Below are 22,619 nucleotides of genomic sequence, written 5' to 3'. Positions count from 1 at the left end.
CTGCTACATTTTAATTGAGCTTAAATAGATCATTTTTTTAAAATTTATATTAAAAATTCACTATCAAAAATACTAATTTTGGTAAAAACTGAGAATTTACTTACAATCAGGAGGATTTGAAAACATAAACACTTTTATGGCAAGCTAACTTGAAACCTCAGAATTCCCATGCAGTGTAACAGAGAATCAAATTGCATCTTTGACAAAAAGAAAAAGAGCATTATATACATTTTGATTTGTACTGCTTTTTAATGTGTTTTTTTTTTCATCAGAAATAGTAAAAGCCATACAATGTAGCAAACCAAAACAATGACAAAGCACTATACAGGCATAGTAGCTCATTCACACACATTCTACAGTCCAGACTGATCTGTCAAAGTGGGCAGATGCCACTGGAGTTTCCATCTTGGCAAACAAATGGCAAACATTCAGTTTGAAGTAGAGGACGTCCTCTTTTCTCAACAAGCATTTTGTAGGCAAAAATATAAATTCTTCTGTCTCGTAAGCCGAGTCAAGACACAGTCGTCATGTGATAACTATCTATGGGCATCTTTCTGGAAAGGGCTGGCTTGAGTAAGACTTGAGGATACTGTGTACAGATTACAGTCAGCAGCGTTAAGGTAACGACTTGAGCATGCAGGCTCTTGCTAATAAATAATGGAACATTCTAGTCAGATATAAAAGCCCTGTAAGTGCTGTATTTTATTTTATATTTGAAGAAGTACATTTGAGTCAGAATGTAGCCCCCCTAACTAACCCTTATTTAATTAGTTTACATCATGCTGCCATCTGATCCTAGAGCATCAGGCATAAAGGAGGGGGTTGTAATCTCTACTTCTTAATCCATAAATGGGACTCTAAAACGTAAAAGCAAAACTCATTTGCTAAGAAATTAGCATATGAATCAACATTAAAATCAAAACTCATTTTCTCAGTGATCAAATTACTTAAACATTTACTCTTTGACATGCCATAATCACAGCTAAAACACTGTTAGAATAAAAGTGGTTCCTTTGTAATGATCTTTCTACACCACATGAGGGCAGCAGCTACTGACTGAACTGACTAGTTTTCCATAAACAGACCCATGCCGAGGTGCTGATGGCTACAGCGACTACTAAGTCTGCCTCCACACATGCAATGCTGACATGAAACAGGTCTGATAATGTTCATATCTTCTCTTTTGACAAGTAGAAACACACTGATAATACTTTAACATTTAAGTGCTAAACTTGGACAATGTATCTTCTAGGCAGGTTTAAGTTAATAAAACAATTGTGTTGGCATCACTTTAGGATAACTCCAATTTGGACTTTAGTAACAGCAATCTTTCATACAAAATATTTTCCCTCCTCTTAACAAAAACAACAAAGCCTCCCCAAGAAAACAAGAATGTTAACAAAAGTAATGCTGTGAAAACAAAAAACATTCAAAAACGACAGTTTAAAATGAACACACTTTACACCTTTATATATGTCAATGCACTTTAGCCAAAATAAAAAGCAATCTTCTCTTCTTGCTTTCAGTAATCTTGATGTATACTTTATAATACATGTATACAAGATAACATAGAGCAACAAAGCAAAAAAAATAAATATCTTAAGTCACTGTTTGGAAGTTTTTATATATATCTTTATATGTATATTTATATGTATAGCTTACTTTTGGGTAGGGTGTGAGTGTTAACAGTTTTGGCCGGCTGACGCAAAGAGCTTCTCTCTATCGACGGAAACTTTGAACACAGAAAAATGAAGAGCAGTGTAGCAGGACAACACTTTTCCACAAGAACTGTCCTCACAAAACAACTTTAGGCCCCTTAATGAGCGAAATAGTGTGGCTATGTGCTGCGCAGACTGAACAGAGAGTGATGGCAGATAGAAAGCTAATCCTCTTCTTTACAATCAAGAGACTATGTGTGAATGTAATGATTCAATGAGTTTCTTACTGATGCTTTTGTGTGTTCACCTGGATACCGTAGATGCACAAGAAAATTGTTCTATACTGTCTGACTCTAGCTGCACTTTAGAGGAATAACATCTGTTGCATCATTAGCGACACTACAACATCAAACAGGGAAGGACCTGTGGAATTCTGGAGAACAATCTTATTTCCAAGTTTGGCTATTTGCATATTTAAGACAGCCTGGAAGAGTTTTATGTTCTTCTTTTTCTTAAAAAGCTCTGCATTACAAAAGAAAGTCAGGCACCAAATGTCATCTAGAACAGTCCTACTCATAAAGCAATCTAGAATATTTACACAGACCTCGCCAGCTGCAACAAAGTCCGGAGACATTGTTTGCAACATGGCAACGGTGCAGAGTTGACCTACAGTATCAGTACATACAGAAGGAAACAGTTCAGTATTTTTGATTAAGCAGCCATATTTGTTTTACAAAAAGAATACTTCCGACCCTCCGACAGTGGCACACTATACACGCCCTGACTACTTTTTTAAAATCTTTGGTTGACCAGTCAAAAGCCTGATAGATTTACAATCCACCTTTACATCACACAACTTGACTTCTTCTTCTTAAAAAAAATATAAAATGAACAAATTGCTAAAAAATAACATTTGCACACACAATGTCATTCCCTCTTCCTGTCCATGCGTTACCCTGCCAGGGAGATCAGAATCGCCTCCCGTCCCATTGTCACACACAGCCACGCCCCATCCTGCACTTCCTCTGGTCCATTCTGGAGTCCGTCCAAGAAGAAAAGCACATGCATGCGAGACGCACACACGCGCACAATTACACCACACACTCTCTGTCTCGTTCTCTTTCATACACAAACGCACACAGACACACAAGTAAATGTAAAAGAGCAGGAAAAAAATAAGGTGACGCGTAAAACCAAATGCTTAATTGTCCAGAACAGAAAGTAAGTGTCTGTGGTTAAAAGGAAAGAAAATAACCAAAGGCATTTAAAAAAAAGCGCCAGGGTTTGCTGACAGCTCTCATCGTTTCTGCGAGGCGATCATCTTTGAGACAAAGTTGACGATAGCGCTGGCAGGCTGGTCAGGGTCCATCTCAGCAAAGAGGTGGCTGACGTTGTCCGTTGTGCTTCCCTGCTTACGTGCCACAAACCCAAACAGCCTATAGAGACAAGGTTAGACATTTATTTGTAAAGCTCCTATGTTGATACATCGGACTGTGTCTGCAATGGAATCTTTATCCATGGACAAGTGAAATTATATGAGATTTATATTTTTAGATTCCCAGCTGCAATCAATCTCATTTGCAGTTTTGATGCGTGCTGGGAAATTTTGATGTGACTCACAGATGTCTAGAAAGCAATGAAGTGCAAAATAAACTTTTTGCTGCTCCTTAACTTGAAATATTGGTTACAGAGAAGAGACCTATAACTACAAGTGTGCATTCACCCTGCAAGAGGAGGGTTGTCTGCGAGGAATACTAATTTAATAGCCGGAAGGTGTGATTTAGATAAATCTTATAAACAACGGCCTGCTTGATGGTTACCAAACCCAAAATAAATCTGTAGATTTTTTACAGTTTCTGTGGTGACGCAGAATAAAAATCTGCAGAGTTTAGCAGAATGTTCTTGCTAGCAGCAGAGGTGTCGTAGGAATTCTGCGGGTGCAGATTCCCTGCGCGCCTGATTATAACTTGCTGCCTAAATCATAGTGTGTGTCCGATAAAACAGTTTACATTGCAGATGCAGTTTCCTGTGCTGCAGTCTGTGGTGATAAATCGGGTACAGCCGCGATTCAAATAGCATGAGACCCAAAACAAGCCGCGATGCTGCATTTCTTACATTCTAGCTGTGCAAAACCTTGGTGCAGTCCTTTGATAAGGACAAAAGTCTTTTTGGGACAAATCCTTAATAAATATCCCCCACTGAGCCACATGCTTCATGTGACCCCCCCCTCCCACATGTTTTGTTTTGTACAAATATCAGATCAACAGCAGCACTGTAATCTACAGACGTTGACTTACTTGGCTGTGCCTCCCTCAGGCTTGTTCCACCTGTAAAGATTTAAAGAAAGTGTATGTTAACATTTTAAGACATTTTAAGTTTTCTGAGAAGCTAACAGCATCAAAGGAGTGAACTGAAGGACCCACACAATCAGTAATAGCAGAAGCAATAATAAACAGTAAACAAAGAGCTGTTAAGGATAACAAGCACTTTGGAATTTCTTCTTGTTTTCAAAGTATCTTAGAACTCTTCAGTAATTTTGCATTTTGGCATTTTACAAAATCATTTTAATTTCTCTGTACTCACTTTCTGTCCTGAGGGTCAGTGTCGCAGAACGTGACAGTGTTGGTAGGATAGTGGCGTCGGAAGAAAAGCCTATACAAGCAACAAATAGAAATAGAGATTACAGATGCACCAAGATGTGTAGTGTGGATTCGCAGATGATACACTTTACAGCATGCACAACCATCACGCTTCTAATCAGAGCATGACCAATCACTAATTTCCACCAGGACATTAGTTAGCTGATCACAGTTCTTGATTGTATAAATCCAGCTCATCAATATGAACTTTAACCCTTAGATGCATAAGTGGGGTCAAAAATGACCCCAGGGTTTGTTTTTCTTCAATATCTATGGAATTAAAAGTTTTTATCATTTCATATTCCAGGTATTCCTCATAAAACATGTCTTTGACATGAGGCCATTTGCATTTAAAAAAAAAAAAATTATATACATTTTAAGAAATTGTTGTTTTTGTATCACTACCTCACTCTTCCATAAGTGGGGTCAAAAATGACCCCAAGCATTTCCTATGGAATCAAGGGTTAGACCTAGGAATCTTTGATTCTTATCAACTGTGACTGTCAGGTATACATTTACCGTCGCACTTACACATCTAATGCCAGCAGTCTCACCACCCAGGAGGATTTTTATACAGCAACACACATGTAAGTATTATATTTGTTTTATATCTTGGAATACATATGACGTTATAAAATATGAACTTATTTTCCAAATCCATGACTTTTGTGTGATAAAGTATAGTATTATTGTCATCAAATCAGCCTACTTTGTAGTTAGCTAACATTAGCTAACTAAGCTAGCTAGTGTTAGCTAACTACAATGTAGGTACTAGTTAGCTAACTACTATGTAATGTTAGTACTGTAATGTTAGCTAGCTAACATTACTGCATTTGTTGTGTAGAGATAAGCAGCCTTACTATGATATTTATAGCTTCCTTGTAATACAATCTTACCATTATTGTGTGTGTGCGTGCGCGCATGTTAGGTAGCCTATTATGCTATTATTGATTATTCAATGATGTCATTAGTAAGTGTGTGTGTGTGTGTGTGTGTGTGTGTGTGTGTGTAGTTTGTGTGTAGCTTAGTAAGCTAGCTAACATTACTGCATTTGTTGTGTAGAGATAAGCAGCCTTACTATGATATTTATAGCTTCCTTGTAATAAAATCTAACCATTATTGTGTGTGTGTGTGTGTGTGTGCGCGCGCGCGTGCATGTTATGTAGCCTATTATGCTATTATTGATTATTCAATGATGTCATTAGTAAGTGTGTGTGTGTGTGTGTGTGTGTGTGTGTGTGTGTAGTTTGTGTGTAGCTTAGTAAGCTAGCTAACATTACTGCATTTGTTGTGTAGAGATAAGCAGACTTACTATGATATTTATAGCTTCCTTGTAATAAAATCGTTTTTTGATAACTGTTAAAGTGTTAATTAAAAAAAATTAAAAAATGTTAATAAAAAGTGATAAATGAACATGTCAAACATGAAATAATTCTTTTGTTGACCAAAATATAATACAAATCATCGTCTTCATCATTTTGACCCCACTTATGGAAGAGTGCAGGTATTGGTAGGTCATGCATCTAAGGGTTAAACTAACTTCAAGTAAATACAGACTAAACGGTTCTCAACATGGAAGTCACTTACAGAACCTTTGATTATGGTTTGGTTAAATGTTTTATTCATTATGGCAGGCTACACAAAACAAAATTAAGTTCTTAATAGAAATACTGCAGTAAACAGTACAATCCTGATACTTTAATCCAGTGTTTAGCAGTTATTTATTGCCTGATTATGAGCAGTGACTCTTGCTGACACTTGCCCTTCAAAAACAAGGCATGTTCAGACATCAAACACTGTCTGCAGCAAAGTCTCCTAATGTCTTGATATGTTTGTGAGGCATCTTTTAAACATTTCAAGACGGTGTTAAACAGAGAACAGGTGGTATCCTGACTTACTTCCTCTGGTTGTCGGTCAGCGTGATGCCTTGTGAAGACACCTTGAAGTGCACAATGGTGGCAGTAGCTGGAGAAGTGGCAGCCAGTGTCTCAGTTATGGCCTTGGCAACAGCCTGAGGGCCTGTCAGGGACTCCATCTCCACTGAGTTGACGTAGAGCACATTGCATGCTGGGAAGAGAGCAGATGTCTCAGACAGATAACAGAAATTTCGAATGGACAGTGGAACTGTCACTCTGTGAGGACAGAACTATACAAACTGTATTCATTGCTGAAATGAATCCTGTTCAAAATGTTATCAATGCCTGTTTTGACCGCTTCATGCAAACATATTGATTTCCTCTCATCAGAGAACATGCTGTCTGGAACAAAGCTGGGGTCAAACTGTTTTAGAAACAAATTCATCCAAATCATTCCACATAAAACATTCTGCTTGTTACAGACAAGAAGCTGGACACTAATGTTAACAGATGAGATTTAGAAATATCTCAAGGAATTCTGTTGTGCAGGGCCATTAATCATATGTCTTCATTTGTGCAGGTTAAACATACACAGACATACAACAAACATATGGGATGCACATTCCAGATGTAGGTTTCCAAATAAAAGTGCACAGGGTTTACCATGGGAATCAGCAGGGGCCCTCTGCACTGGGATAACAAGGATGTCATGTTGTCAGAATAAGTAAAGAGGATGACTCGGGATACATTAATAAAGTGGACATAACTGTCCTCAAATCTCAAAGCTGTGTTTGCTGTATTTAAGTCTCAAAAACTGAGACCATCACAGGACTGCTTTAACAAAGAGAATGACTTAAGGTGAGTTTGTTTTACCTGCTCCTTGTTTCAGCCTTTCAGCCAGTGGGTTTGGTGCAGAGACTTCTGACACTTCTTCGAGGAGATCTACATAAAACAAGAGAGACAGGAAGTTACCAATTTTGGCATAGAGTTCAGTTTTCATTTAGTTGTTCTGAGTTCTCCTGAGGCCTGTACTATGAAGCAGGATTAGGAATTAGCAAGGATTAACTCTGGGTTTTCACTAGCCTACTACAAAGCTGGTTCACCTTTTACCGGCATAAATGATTGTGGTAACTTATGCTGAACAGCTGACCTGCTTAAGAGCGGGTCAGAGGATCGGATAACAACCTGTCAACACCCAAACCACTGACCAATCACATCACTGTCACCTGTCCCCCGAGTGACAAGTGAAGAAAAATATTTTTTTATAGGTCAGTTGAATCATTTTATTGTTGCATGCTTTCTATTTCCACTCTGGTTTTATAACAGAGCTTCTAACAAACCAGGAAATCACTGATGGCACTGAACGTAAGATGATACTTTAAGCTGCATTTTTATATTTTATCACCAGTGTGATAAATGATAGCCTCTGACTCCATCACTGATTTCATCACTGCAGCTCAAAAGAAAAAAGACACCATTGTAATGATCACTAGGAATAAATGAAAATAATAATAATAATCCACACATGGTTAATTGGCTCCCATAATTATAAGGCAGCATTTTGGTCAGATAGACAGATTCATTTTTACGATTAATTTTTGGAAATTATTTCTACTGTTTCTACATCTTCATATTCTGTTGTAACATTATAGGCTTTTTATTTTTCACTCTTTCAAAATATGACTTTCTGCTGTCCCTAAATTGCCGCAGGTAATTAGCATCACTGTTTCATCTTATATTATGTAAAGTACTGCATTCATGGTTCTGATGTTGCTCATAATTAACAACCTGGCTTCTTTCACATGAATGTGCTCGTGGCTGGAAAGGAAAACCAAGACTTGACTGAGCTAGTTGATACTGAGCTTTGTGATACCAGTTATTCAGACAATGTTAATGTTTGTGAAGCCAAACAACCAAAAGATACCCGAGGTATGGTGAAGTTGTTTTCTTATACCAGCGTCTTTATGGGTTGCAGGGGTAACTTTTAAACTTTTGGTATCCACTACTACTGCTAAAATTAATGGCTTTTTTATACTTTAGATACATTTTGCTGTAATACACATGATTGAAGTAAGAAACTTCCTTCAAACTTAATCTTGTTACATAAAACAGATGTTGACCAAACTTTCCTTTGGGTACATAATTTACAGTTGGAAAAAAGGTAATAAATAGCAATATAATGCATTTTAAGTTATTACAATACTCAGTATATTGCACAATATTTAAAAAAGCAACAATATTGTATCGTGACAGCAGGATCATGATAATATTTGTTATCGATATCGTTAGGGCCTCTTATGATCCCCACCACTAAAAACATGGGGCAGGAGGGGTCTGCTCAGAAACAATGTAAAAATAACTTAAAAATGCTCAGACATTGCTGAACACATATTTGTATCCACAGACCTGTGGCAGGGATAAGTAGTTTGCAGGGTAGGGCCAGTGGCGTGATGGCATGTTGGTAGACCAAGGCAGACAGACAGCCTGTCAAACACACACAAGACACAGTCAGAAACAAGCACTGGAGCCACAAAAATGCTTCATACAAGATTTTTGCATATGCAGTAGTACTTTCAAAAAAATGTAAACAGACTTTGACAGTTAAATCAACGCACTGCAGCTTTAATAATTTCCTTGTGACTAACAAAAGCTGACACTTCTGGTTCTGTTCCTGTCAGGAGGAAAACTACTTCCCATAATTCATCTTTTTAGGCTGAAATATTTGGTTAAATGTGGCTCATTCGATTTAAAACAGTAGGAAAAATAAACCATTGTAAGTCATTGTAAAATAAAAGAAATATAAACAGCAACTTCACAGAAGGAAGGAGTGATGAACTGACAGGAGAGGAGGAAGAAACAAGGAAAAGGCGAGACTTCCGTTTATCAGAAGTCAGCTTGCACCCATTTTGGATTTGGCAGGAGCACTGACTCTCTCTTAGTACATGCACACAAACACACACACGTCATCCAGCCTCGCAGTGTAATTAGTAGGGAGAACACGAGTTAGATCACTACAGTCAATACTATAATTACGGTAGGATTACATGTTATAGAGCTTGGAAGGAGGTGCAGATCTGTGACAGACACACAGAAAGGAGCACTAGTGTTTGGCTCTCCAAACTCTTGGCTTCACTAAGCTGTCAGTGTACACGTGAGTGAGAATTCAGGCAGGAGGGAGAGCAGCAGGCTTCCACTGACCAAAGTAAGGCTCGTTGGGACAACCCTTCAGCTTCACTCCTTTTGGGCTGCTCTCAATCAGGAAGTGCCTCACCAGCTCGTTGGTGATGTCACCTGCAACAGCAGAGAGGGAGAGGGGTGAGTCTAGGTAATACACAGCTGATTAACGTGGAGACATCACCTCACATCTTTGGTATTAGGATATTAACTTTAATTCTGTCTCCACCCTGGCCAAAGATCAAAAAAGAAGGAAAGAAGAGCTACTCAAAGCACTGAAGTAAATAGCTGTTGCATTAGTAACCAGCATCCTGTCTCCTACCTTTCTTGTTCTGATGCACTGAGGGTGGAGGAGAGGCGACCTTCATAGCCAAGCCATAAGCCCCCCTGAACGAGTGGCTGTCTCGAATAACAAAGGCTCCAGGCTCCCTCTCTCTCAGCAGGCTAATGGCTGTAACACAGCAGACATTCAGTTACTTAAGACTATCAGAACATTAAATGTGAGTGCAGACACACAGAAAGGAGCACTAGTGTTTGATCACCCGCTAAATGTGGATAATCTGTTGGCAGTGGTGGGTAAAATTGTTAAGCCACCAACCACTGACATGGACAGGGAAAAAACATAACAAAAGACATGTTCAGTAAAGTTAGTGTATGATTGGATAGAGCTATACATTTGAAAGTTGTTTACAACTGTTACATAAAAGCAACAGTATTAGCTGTCGAACATCTAAGTTCACAGAATTCTAACGAATAACCATTTATTAAAACACACACACACACACACACACACACACACACACACACACACACACACTATACACACTCACTTGTTACTGTATAAACTCCATTACCTCACATGTTAATTTCTTCAGAAGTCACTCATTGCATAGAGAGTGTGTAATTGAGCAAATGACAGAGATAGTATAATGGTGAATGTGCTCAGAGCAAACAGGTGTTGGGGATCCGAACAAAAGAGAAATTAGCAATTTAAGTTTTAAAGGGGTAGCAAATGTAAACGGTGATAAATAATAATGAATAAATTTAACTTTAGGTTGCATACTAGAATAATTTAATCAATTGCTTTTTCAGTCCACTAGACACATTTTCCACCAAAAAAAAATGGCTGAGATGAGATAAACAGAATGGGAACTTTATCTTATTAGATAAAACAGATGTTGACAAAGTTTTCCTATGATGACATAATTTACAGTTGAAAAAAGGCAATAAATCGCAATATATTTTATCGCAATGCTAAGCATATCGCAACATATTTGAAATTGCAATAATATTGTATCGTGACTTTAGTATTGTGATAATATTGTATCGTGGATCCTCTGGTGATTCCAAACCCTAATATTAATTATTAAAAGTAAAAATACACATGCAGAAAAAACAAGTCAAACAATTATGATCCATGGAGGTTCTATATTTGTAAAACTTTCCTCCTTTGATGTAGTGTATCAGTGTTAGTTTGGAGCTAAATGATATCTGCAATCCCTTGGCAGGACACAGTAAAAACATATGACATACAACACTGACCAGACAGGCCAAGACACAGGCAGCACTCAAGCAGGGTATATTAGTCACATTAGCAATTGAATGCCTTTATACTATACAGATTAAATTTGGGAAACAGACTTTGGAGGTCAGAGAAATCAGCTCATTAAGGGATCAAGTTAAACTAAAGGAAAACGGTAGTTAAAAGTTACAAGAATGACCAAGAGCAAAGCAGCGAGTCAAGTCCTGACCCTTTGTTTAAAAAATTGCTGTCAGTCTGTATTTCATTAAACCTTTAACATGACACTTTGTTTTAGACACGCTATTGTTCAAGGAGAAACGCTTTAGATCAATTACTTCACTATTAAGTTCAATGCCTCAGCCTGTCCACATGTGATAGTTTAAGGAAGGAAGATGGATGAGATGAGCAACACATGCAGATGTTCCCTAATTCTTTACATATGGTGTGGCTTTTCTTCTGTGAGTGCATGGCACTAAGTTTAAACTGTGCATGTGTGTATGTGTGTGCGTGTGTGATGTCATTGCAGTTGAACATGTGCTTGTATTTAACATGATATAATCCAATACTGGCCATGAGCAAATACAGATGGGATGGCCAACAGCCACTGACCTCACAACCAAGGTACCAGGACATTCATAGAAAGTTTTCAAACCACTCCTGAAGAATAATCCACTTCTCCACTGTCCATTACTGTGCTTTGTGTGTTGCAACCAATCAGACAAAATATTGCTAAAAACAAGTTCCTTTTATACTTCTTTTAGCAAGGTAAGCAGTCACTCTGTCACTGATGAACATAGTTGCGGTATGGGGGTAAATCTCTGATACATTTATAATGAACAAAAATTTTATCACAGCACTTTTGTTTTTGCTCTCATTTTTTACAGGTTTAGGTTACAAGTTTTATGAGAACGTGCCATTGGCATACAGACTGCAGGAATGTCCACCAAAGCGGTTGCCGGTCAACTGAATGTTCATTTCAAGATCATTAGCCTTTTCCAATATCAGTCCCTGAATTTGGCAGTACATCCAACCACCCTCACAACATGTACCACATGTAGTTAGTCACACCAGCTCAGAACTTCCATATTGTCTTTACCAGCAAAATCATCTGAGACCAGCCACTCCAACAGCTGATGCAACACTTGTTTGGCACAACTGAAGAATTTCTGCTCAAACCTTTAGTAATGATGCTGTTTAATCAGTAGTAGATAGATTATCTTGACAAAGGAGAAGTGCTCACTAACACTGACATTAACAAATTTGTTATCAAAATTTGAGATGAATTTATCTAATAAGTGCATGAAAAAGTCTTAGATCTTTAACTTAAACCCAAAATTGGAGCAAAACTAAGTGTTGCATTTAAATGTTTGCTCTGTGTAAAACATAGCTTTTAGGTAGATGGAATATTCTGTAATATAACTGTGTAAACATTTTTGCTACAATAGCACACACTGAACTTCCAATCCTCAGCAGGCAGATAAAAAAATGAAAAACCTTCAAAAATACCTACACACACTTGGACAATCATTCAAATAAACACAATTAAAGGGCAAGAAATGTTACAATAATTGTCTAAAGGTCATTTAAGGGAACAGTCTTTCAGCATCTCACCTTGCTCCCTGGAAATTTCTGGCTTATACCAGAACTTGGACGTGTCTTGGACAAACTTGACATTCAGCCTGCTCTCAGGACTTCCATCTGCAACAAATAACAAAAGAATGTCACAGACACGGAGAGAAAGGAGCAAAAAAAGAACCACATCTGTTTTCATGTCACTTCAGGTAATGTATGTCCTCACCTGGCATATTAAACCTTGAGAAGTCAGAGAGGGTGTGGAAGTAGCCGGGAGTGCTTCCTCCACTCATTGGAGACATTATCTTCCCGTTCAGGGTGCCATAGGACTGTGCACCGTTTGGTCTATCGCCACTCGACATGCGCCTCTTCTCTGGAAGCTGGGGCTGGAAACCAGGGGCTGGGCTGCCCTGCCGGAAACCTACACCCATCCCCATCATCCCCCCATCTTGGTAGCCTGCGGGCGAGATGGGGAAGGAAGGAGTAGGAGGTCCCTGGTAGCCAGAGGAGCTGCTCTGTCTCGACAGGTTCCCATGTCTCTCATCCGGGGTGGTGTAACCGCTGTGCATTGGGTGACGATCCAGACTGGGGCTTCTCTGGGATACCTGCGATACAGATGGGTGGCGGCCCAAAACTGGACTTCCTTGTGGTTGTGTGACAGATGGCTGTCGGCTGAGCACGGGGCTGCTCTGCATTGGCTGACCCAGGGACGGCTGTCTACTGAGGACCGGGCTCCGCTGAGACCCCTGTCCTGAAGAGGCCTGTCTGCTGAGGACTGGGCTGCTCTGAGCTCCCTGAGACGGACAACGACCAAGGATGGGACTTCCACTGAGACCTACCATACCTACATCAAAGCCATCAGTTGTTGATGTTTGCTGACCCATGATAGAACCGTCCTGATTAGCGCACGAGCGCTGCTGGAGGAGGGGGTTGTAGGTGGAGCCAAGGACGTTTGTCCGATGCTGTGCATGGGGACTGCCGTGGCTGAGCATTGTCTGGGAGGGTTCTGAGGTGGGCGGGCTGGGATCTGAGGCTACATAGCTCCCAGGTATGGTGTTTGGCCCAAGGTAGGACAGTGTAGGGGTAGTAGTGCCAAGGTAGGAAGAGGTCGGAGAGCTGGAATCTAGGTAGGAAGACGTGGGGGTATTCAGGGCTTGATATGAGGGGGTGGGAGTGGGGTAGGCACTCTCTGTAGCCTGGGAGCGGAAGCCCGAATCAGTAGTTGGTTGGGACGGAGTGCTTATGCTGCTCTCTGCCAAGGGGTGATCACTGGAAGACAATTGGAAACATTTATGAACCAGCGCAAGTTTTACACACATCAAACTATTTGTTTGGACGGATGACTTTGCAGACTAAAACACAGTTTGGAGACGTTGGCAGGAGTACCACCATGGGAGCTCAGCAATGTACTGCTGTGGACTGCTGCTGCCCCAGCTTCCGTGTTGGTACTCCTGCCTGCTTCTCCAAATGGGGAGCACATTGACTGTGTGTAATACAATGACTATCTATCCGTTCCTCATACAACCCTGCCTCGAAAGATACAAACCTTTGTTCATTTGTATCTATCTAAGCAGAAAATCTGAATATTTGAGTAGAAGGCATAAACACTATACAAAAATGAGCGACTGGCAGGATATGTCCCCGCAAAGAAGCCACCTATGGCTCCAGAAGGCAACTCTTTGATTTAAACAAAATGAAGGACACACACATCAAATCTTTTTTTAACACAATTACTCATTTCTGGTCTAAGATCTGGTCTTTGGACCAAAAAGTGAAAGAGCATTATGTATTTGGCTCACCCCTGTGAGCTCTGGATGGGGCTGCTGCTGGACAAAGGCGGGTTCAGTGTGTGGGACGTGGGACTTGGACTTCTCTGCTGCCCTGTAGTCTCTGCGGGTGGGCTATGGCTCCGAGGTGACGTGGACTGCTCTCCGCCTGCTGCAGCCGACCTCGCCACAGACTCTACATAGCTTCTTGGTGCTGCATGACAGAGAGAAAGAGTTTGTCTGTGAGCCACACATTTACACCACTTGTGCTTTTTCTGTCTGTATTTGTAGTACTGTAGTTGTGTGACGGTGATATTATGCCTTAAAAAATAAAGAAAACAGTGAAAACAGAGTGACACAAGATGGAATTATTATGATGCAATAGTGTATGCTGCCGTGAGAGTGGTTGTGACTTTTCTAGACAAGAAATGAAAACAGAAATGGTTTTGCCACACACGATATGTAAGTGGACTACAACTGAGCAATAGGTAGAGCAAAATGAGGAGGAGGCGATTAACACGTCGAATGTCGATGATGATCTGTGGCATCAGAGCAGCACTCTTACCTTCCTCACCCTCACTGCTCTCATCATCTGTGGAGCATCATTGGAGATAATCCAGAGAAACAGAATAATGTAAAGGAACAGAGGTATAGCAGGCAGTTGGAAAGAGTGTTTTATCTGTGCTATACATTTAATTTGGTGTGTGTGTGTGTGTGTGTGTGTGTGTGTGTGTGTTATTGTGTGAGTGTGTGTGTGTGTGTGTGTGACAGGGAATGTCAAAAGAACACAGTTCATGAGGAATATTACTAGTGATAAAGTGCTCCCATTTAGCCTTTAGTTGCACGAACAAAGAGTGTATTTTGAGAAAGGTTGAAGGTTGACAGGACGTCCGACTTGTCATTTATGATCATACACTTACGAAATACAAAGTAAATAATAAATAAAGTTTTACTTTTTTCTTTTGTTTATATATATATATATGTATGTATATATATATATATATATATATATTTTTTTTTTTTACAAAAAATACCAATATACAGTTGTGCTTATAAATTTACATACTCTGTCAGAAGTTGTAAAAACTAAACATTTTTTTTGATAATATGTCTGATCATGCAGCCACTTACAAAATGTAAAACAGCATCTAGACAAACCCCAAAATTTGTGGAGCAAAAGTCATTTGGAATGATGAGACTAAAACTGAATTTTGGATTCATGGCCACAAACGTTGTGCTTGGTGATCACAATCGGTTAAGTAACCAGTAGGCTTTATTAAAAGAAAATTGAAATTCCGTAGTAACTCATCAATGTGACACTCAGGAATTATCAAGCTCATGTGTGACTGAATGGAAATTTCAATCACTGATGTAAAAGAGTTTCTTGCATGCAGACAAACAGACTCTCTGTGACTTAAGTTGTATAATAAAATAGGTAGAAGCTTATGAGCATAACTGTACACAAGCATTTTAACAGCGTTAGAAAACAATGACTACAGTCAGTTAGTGAATGATTTGAATAAAGTGGGAGTTACAACCAACCTGAGCCTGTCTGATTGAGGTGGATTTCTGCTGGATTGTGGGGCTTCAGACCCAGGGCTGACAGTGGAGTCTTGGCAAGACCAGGAGGGGAGCGACCTGAAGAGAATGGGACACTTATCACCACACAGCATCATACATCACTGACATCTTGACAGCTGCTACCTGTTGACACAGTCTAACAATAAAAGTATCACTTATTTAAGAAAAATAATTAAATTAGTAAATGATGTCAAAGTGTATAAGAACAGCCAACAACAATTCTAAATGCCATAATATCCATTTAATTTCCATATGGCCTGCTTAAAGTTGACCTTCAGTCTCGATAATACTATTATAATAATAACCAGGTAAACAGCTGTCAAGAGAGTACAGCATCAACACAGCTTCACACACAGGAGCAACATGTTCAGAGGGGTGCGCTCATGCTATGATGGAAGGGCAAAACATGCATGTGACTAAACACTATGTGACAAACTGGCAGTGACACCACCTCACTCTACCATCAGCAGAATAAGGTGTGTGTCAAACACAAGTTGACATCAAGGCAGAGCTGGGTCAAACTGAAAAAAGGGTGCATGGTTTCCCATGAACCTGTCATGTTACAGGAGAATGGCATTCAGATTCCTCAGTTGTTCATGTTTGTGAGTTTAATTGACTGAAGCTTGTTTTTAGGTATTTTTTTTATATTAAGGTATTTTGACACAGTGTAAACACAAATAATGTGGGGGTAAAAAAAACTCCTGTAATAACAAACATGTATTGCTAGCACAATTATCAAAGGACAAGACACTACTAGCTGGGTAATACAGACTGCTGGGGGAGGGCAGGCAGGGTGCTGGTTGTGGTGAAACAAGGCAGCAACATGAACCCAAACACAGATGACAACAGCAACACAGAGAGCAGCAGCAGCATGTCTTTGTGCTTTACCTGGATGGGTCTATGGATGTGTGTTTGTGTCTGTTGCTGCGTTTCATTAGTAGTTTCCTCTTCCTCTCATTAACTTAACTTAACCCTTTAGACTCATTTCAATGGGGGGAAGGTGTCTTCTGCAAATAATTTAAATACATCGGCACTGTATCATTAGCTACATCAGTTTCTTATGTAGAAATGTATGTTTGTCATCTCTATCATGGTTATCTTCAAAATTGTTGCTATGTGATTTTAACAGTGGTTCTCAAATGGTGTGCAGACTCACTCCCTCAGCCCTCCAAGCAATCTCACCAAGTTCACTTCAGTTTTTAAGACAAATAAAAGGGCACTCATGACGACAGTGGGGATTCCCCTGAGGGCAAGTACAGAAGGGAAGTCAATGAGAGCATGTTGAATGACTAATGAAACGCAGCCTCTGTGTGTGTTGACTTTCAGTTGATGAAAATGGAGGTTATTCCCTGTTTTTGCATGACATGTATCTATTTTATCAGCAAAAGACTTGTTTACTGTTGAACTGCTGAATATGTCTGATATGAGTTCTACACTGTGTCCATTGTGTCGCCGGTGCTGCTCTCGTGTGGCTCTCATGCCAAAGCAGTGCAGGACTGTGATAAGTGATGGGTAAAGCTCACTCGGCAGGGGGAGGGACAGGGATTGAGGGACAGGGGATCCATTTGGCTGACGTTGTGGGACAGTGGAACTCCGGTAGAGAGACGTGCATCCTCCACTTACCAAAGAATCCAAATCAATTCTTTGTACTTGCAGCCTTGATGCCCCACATTTAATGGTGGGAGGTGTGTGTGGGGCAGGCTGAGTGAACACTTAGGAACGTGATTTGACGCACCACTCAAGATGACGGTGTAATGGGAAGTAAGTCTGGTGTGGCGTGCACTCTATTAGCTATCCATGTGCCTTTAACAAGTTTTGCAAAAAAACTGCAAAACTAATGTCAGTTAACTGATGACAGTTAACTACAGTTTGTGCTCAGCTGAGATAATCTGGTTTTGAGGTCCATGAAAAACACTTTTAAAAAATGCATATCTAATGCGACAATGTCATATCAATTTGTCCCTTTTAATTCACCCAAGATTCAACATTCTTTGTTTATCTCAGAAAAGGTTGTTGCTCAGCGTCACTGCGTACGCAATGTTCTCACTTTTAGGAGAAGGAGGGATGTTATGCCACAGAGCGGGTGTTAAAAATATGGTGTGAGTTTTTATGACTAACTTTTATGGGTGTGCCCTGGGGGAGATAGGCTAGAGGACTGGATGAGGTCATTGGTAGAGTTGGCCAACGACGCGTTACCTAATACATGACTCTTGTTTTAGTGTGGGGTGTATATGAGACTGAGAGAGGGGGCTGTCAGAGGACGAGTTGGGGAGATGAGTATGTGTATGTCTGTTGGTCTGTATATATCCTTTCTATTTTCTGGACTTGAATAAAATAAGCACGCCGTCCTTGTAATATCAACTTATTTCTTCTTTGTGAAACAGAAAAGAGACAGGCTGGATAGAAGAGAGAGATGAAGATTACATGTAATCAAGTAGCAGGCCACACTTGAAATCTGGACACAGGTAATTCCAAACTGACTCTGTCTCTCTTTCCCTTTTTTCTTATTCTGCATGTACTGACTGATGACTGCAGACATTCTTGTGAGAAAATGGGGATTCAGTCTTTACGAGATGTGGCCACTAAGGCATTTTGATGAGCCAACACAAGGCCAGAACACTGCAACGTCCCCCTCGTACATTGGAAATGCAGCCCATTTACAATCTGAATAAAATGAGATGAGGTAATAATGAGGTTGTTTTTTCACTGCTTGGAATATGTCGTACCAAATGGAGTACATAAAGAAAGAAATTAGTGTAAGTCAAGATAAAGTACCTTGAGTGTCTGCCAAGAGTCTCAATACATGACGGAACCTTTTACACCTCAAGACCTTTCCTACAGTAAGTTCACGTTGATCTACATTTCTGTTGTTCCACTTAAAAACGAGACATTTATCAAATGCCGATGAATGTTACTCGGGATGTCAGTTTCGGTTAACTTTGCTTTTGATAATCTGATACCCATTAAGTGGTAACTAACTGGTTCATTTTAGGAAACAAAGTACCCACTGCCCACCTTCCAGTTTTAACTAGGTAGCTAACATAAGCCTTGGCTGCTCCGCAATGTGCACCACCCCGATCAGGTGGGATCACGCTAGCAGTGCTGCTCACTCGGCGATTACCACTGGTAATGCTATTCTGGTAGTGCAACAGTGTTGCTGCTAAAACATGGTGGACACCCTCTGGTCTCCCCACAGGTAGCTGTACTGAGAAAGTGGCATCATTTTTAGTGGCAATTACCCTTTAGCTTTGTTAACTATGTTAGCACCACTACCTGTACTGACGCTGCTAATGATGCTAACAGAGCTAATAGTGATAACATAGTTAACATTGCTAAAAGGGGTTTGCGGCTCAAAAATTGAGCGACTTAATGCTGTTGGTTTGGGAAGGCATTTCTGGCAGTAATTGCCCAATGAGCAGCATAGCTAGCTAGCTAGCTCCCACCAGACCTGGTTGCTGTGCAGTGCAGTAAACTGAAGAGCAGTAAAATTAACCTATAGATGACATGCATAACTCGTCAAAAATAATCTCAGCTGATAACCGATTAATGGTTAACACCGACATCCCTAAATGCTACCTAACCTTATCACTAAAATAAGCCATTCAAGAGTGAATGTAAGGACACATCTCAAGACTAATGTCAAGATAAGAATGATACAATTGTCAAATAAAACCTTAATTTAGGATTTAGGATCTACAGAAGCTACGCTTGAGCTCCACAGTGCCCTCTGTCAGCCGGAGGGGGAACTTACACAGGTTGAAGTAAGGGGTTTGCGGCGAGATGGGGAAGGCAGGGGTTTGGGGAAACACCTCACCACCAACTACAGGTGTAGGACTGATGGGGCCACCCTCCATCTCCTCGAAGGCCTCACGGTAGCTGTGCATGTGTCTCTAAAGAGTGGAACAAAAAAAACAAAAAAAACATGTAAACATGGAAAACAGTGGTAAACACATGTTCCAAGGTGTATGCTTTCTACCTCCTTAGGTCGTCCTCCGGGGTTCATTGCTATGGCGTTGACAAACTCTGGAGAAACACAGCGGACGGGGGAGCGAAGAGGGACATCAGGAGAGGTACTGTCGTCGGGACCATTCTGGTACTGGCCGTCGCTTGTTATGCGGTGACGGGGCAGAGTCGCAGGCTCATCCACGGATGCTGCACGGGCCTGGACACCTGAGATGACACGCGGTGAGTGTTAAAATTCAGCAAGGGCTGGTAACTGCTGCTCCATTCCACTGCTTTCCTCCAGCAATGCCATCATCGTCATCAGAAGTTAATGGTTGTCAGCCACTGTGAATGCTCACCGCACAGACCATTGTGTGCCTTTTGCAGAAGGCTTTAAACTTATAATTTTAACATGCTCACACACAAGCTTAATGAAGGGTTAGCTGCTGATCAAACCGAAGCCAATCAAGTCACAAGAATTAAAGAAATTCTCTAATTCATCAATAAACCCACTCCATGTTATCCCCCAAAAAAACACAACACACAAACTACCGTAGGTGTTTCAAAGTTTAGTGCAAATAAAAACTTGACCTTGGAAATATGCTGCATATCACCCCTTCTAGTATTAGCTGAAACGAATAAACTTTTTTTTGGATTGCTTATGGGGAAATGTTCTCCTACACAAATAATCGAAACTTTGTGATACACTGGTGTGAGCTGTATGTTTGTTATCTAATGCGTCTGTGGGGCCAGATCTGGCTGAACCTCAAACAGCCAGTAAGCTCATTTCAGTTAATCTGGTGAACTGAGAGATCCAGAGAGAAAGGGAAAAGCTACCAGCATAAAACAAACAGGATTTGATTTAAGAGCTTTATGCTAAATATGCAATACCAATGACTGGTGGGTGGAGGTAGCAAAGCTGCACAGGCAGTGTGAAAGACTATCACTGGCTGCCCTGCGCCTTGGAACAAGATGAAGGTTAATGGGAAGTACAATGAGTTTAAGAAAAAAGTGGGACAATTGGGATGATTAATTCTGTAGTGTTGTTTGTAAGGCTGTATCAAATAGTTCAACAGCTCCAACAGCTTTATTTATAACACTGATGTTGTCTATTCATTCTGTTAAAACTCTGTATTTCTGCACAGTTAAAGTTCAGGCTGCATTAGTATTATAGCATTTGTTAAATTAGATTCCAGTGGTGGCTGCAGGGGATTGTTTCTGACACGTGATCCAAACATTCCCAATTACTCCAGAGCGTTGTTAAGTCCAAAAGTAAAAAAAAAAGAAGATGTAATCATTTCCACAATTCACAATTCAATTCAGTTTTTTTCTTACAAAATATGCTGCTTCAGTCCGTATTTGTTGCCATGTGACAACATTCTGTGCAGCCCAAGTTGTTTGTGCTGAGGCAGCTTTCAAAGTGTTTTTTTCAAGTGTTGATGTTTCAAATTCTGTCACTGAAACAAATTGATTAATAATATGTTTGACTGACCTTGAGTTAACTTATTGTTAACTTGTTTTTTATAGCTCCTCTTTCACATGAGAAAATGTCTCAGCAGAAGTGGAATGATCTCATCAGGAAACTGAAGACAAACCCAAGCTAAAAGCGACGACTTTTGTCAGCCTGATGCTGACAGATCTTTCCACACATGGAGGGAAAAAAAAGAACGTCGACACAACCTCCAAATCTGACCATCATGGAAACATGAAAATAATAAGATCATCTTCAAGCAGCTTTCTTTTGAAGTGAAGGTGCAAAACCCCGGCCAATTATATGTAGGGAAAGTTTAGTGATAGCAGCTGTGAAATATCAAACAGTTAAGTGTGAGGACTGAAGTTAGCTTCACTTGCCACCCAAGTATAAAATCTGAGGTAATAAAAGGATTTTTTTCCTGCGTTGTCTTATGTTGTTTTGTATTATCGCTATATCTTATGGTTAATAAATCAATGTATTTATTTATAGAAATGTGTAGTATTTTTACATAATAGAAAAAAATCTGTGATAAATAAGTGCCAATCATGCCATCTGTTAGGATGCTTGATGTATCTCCAGCTTGACATAGTGTTGGCAGGGTGTTGGTTAAAAACTCGTGGAACTGACAGCTTTGAAAAGCATGTAGTCAACACCCCCAAACAGAAACACACCCACCATCATGCCGAGCCTAAAAACTGAGAACCAGATGTACCCACGATGCACTGCTCAGCAGCAGAGTACTGTCAAACACTGCGCTGTTGCCCTGGCTACGGTTAATGGTTTCCAGCTGGGATGGCTGGAGATTCTCGAGGACTGACATTTCCCAGCTATTTAAAGTCCAGTCATCATGTGGATAAGCATGGGGTTGATTCCAAAAACCTAAACTTGATAGGTGATCTTTTTTTTTTTTTTTTAAAAGGAGGGAACCCACAGTCTCCACATGTGCACACCTGCAACTGAGAGAGGTCATCTAAGGCAATGATGTGCGTGAATGCTCCTTGTAGAATAGAAGATCTATTCTGTATCATTTAACTTTGTTGTTGTGTTGCATCACTAGAAAGGATGTTGCTGTCTGCGGTAATGAGGGCAGACTGGCCCCTGACACCCTAGGGCCCTAAGCAGAACAATCCTGTCTGCATTGTGGTTGCTGTGTCCCAGTGGACACATACAGCTTTAGTGATGTTTCCAACTAGGACTGTGGTCTCTCTCCTAGATTTGGTGTCCTTTGTCTGGCTTTATAAATCTTCAAAACAGTGCGAGTGAAAAAAGCAGCCTTGAATGAGGCCAGTGTATCCTGGCCTCCATATTGTTCCCCGAGTTTGGCAAAATGGATCTTGTGACATGCACTCTCCTGGCAAGGGACAGAGCCTCCTTTGTGCCTCCTCTGTCTCGTTCTTGCGAAACTTTAACATTATCCAGTTGGGGTTTTTTTCCT

The 22,619-nt window shown here is 40.3% G+C and overlaps 1 protein-coding gene across 11 annotated transcripts in view; it reads right to left on the bottom strand.

Moving 5' to 3' along the window:
• Window positions 1-220: 220 nt before the first annotated feature.
• The window catches only part of tns1b (tensin 1b), a 229,803-nt gene continuing 207,404 nt past the window's right edge, over window positions 221-22,619 (bottom strand). For 8 of the 11 annotated variants that reach the window (XM_050048049.1, XM_050048047.1, XM_050048053.1 and 5 more), the window contains 15 exons: window positions 19,745-19,938; window positions 19,520-19,658; window positions 15,730-15,825; window positions 14,221-14,401; window positions 12,648-13,690; window positions 12,461-12,547; window positions 9,650-9,778; window positions 9,352-9,444; window positions 8,560-8,637; window positions 7,027-7,095; window positions 6,817-6,843; window positions 6,196-6,364; window positions 4,242-4,310; window positions 3,956-3,985; window positions 221-3,094 (listed from right to left, as the gene is read on the bottom strand). In XM_050048049.1, coding sequence (XP_049904006.1) covers window positions 2,956-3,094; window positions 3,956-3,985; window positions 4,242-4,310; window positions 6,196-6,364; window positions 6,817-6,843; window positions 7,027-7,095; window positions 8,560-8,637; window positions 9,352-9,444; window positions 9,650-9,778; window positions 12,461-12,547; window positions 12,648-13,690; window positions 14,221-14,401; window positions 15,730-15,825; window positions 19,520-19,658; window positions 19,745-19,938 — 2,543 coding nt within the window. In that variant the 3' untranslated portion in view covers window positions 221-2,955. The remainder of the gene's footprint in view (window positions 3,095-3,955; window positions 3,986-4,241; window positions 4,311-6,195; window positions 6,365-6,816; window positions 6,844-7,026; window positions 7,096-8,559; window positions 8,638-9,351; window positions 9,445-9,649; window positions 9,779-12,460; window positions 12,548-12,647; window positions 13,691-14,220; window positions 14,402-15,729; window positions 15,826-19,519; window positions 19,659-19,744; window positions 19,939-22,619) is intronic. The other 3 variants (XM_050048058.1, XM_050048051.1, XM_050048052.1) reach the window with 2 other exon arrangements.

Source organism: Epinephelus moara, chromosome 7 (genome assembly GCF_006386435.1).
Source record: "Epinephelus moara isolate mb chromosome 7, YSFRI_EMoa_1.0, whole genome shotgun sequence".
In the NCBI taxonomy this organism is placed as follows: domain Eukaryota; kingdom Metazoa; phylum Chordata; class Actinopteri; order Perciformes; family Serranidae; genus Epinephelus; species Epinephelus moara.
The sequence above is the reverse complement of the archived record's forward strand: the minus strand, read 5'-3'. Positions and strand labels throughout refer to the sequence as shown.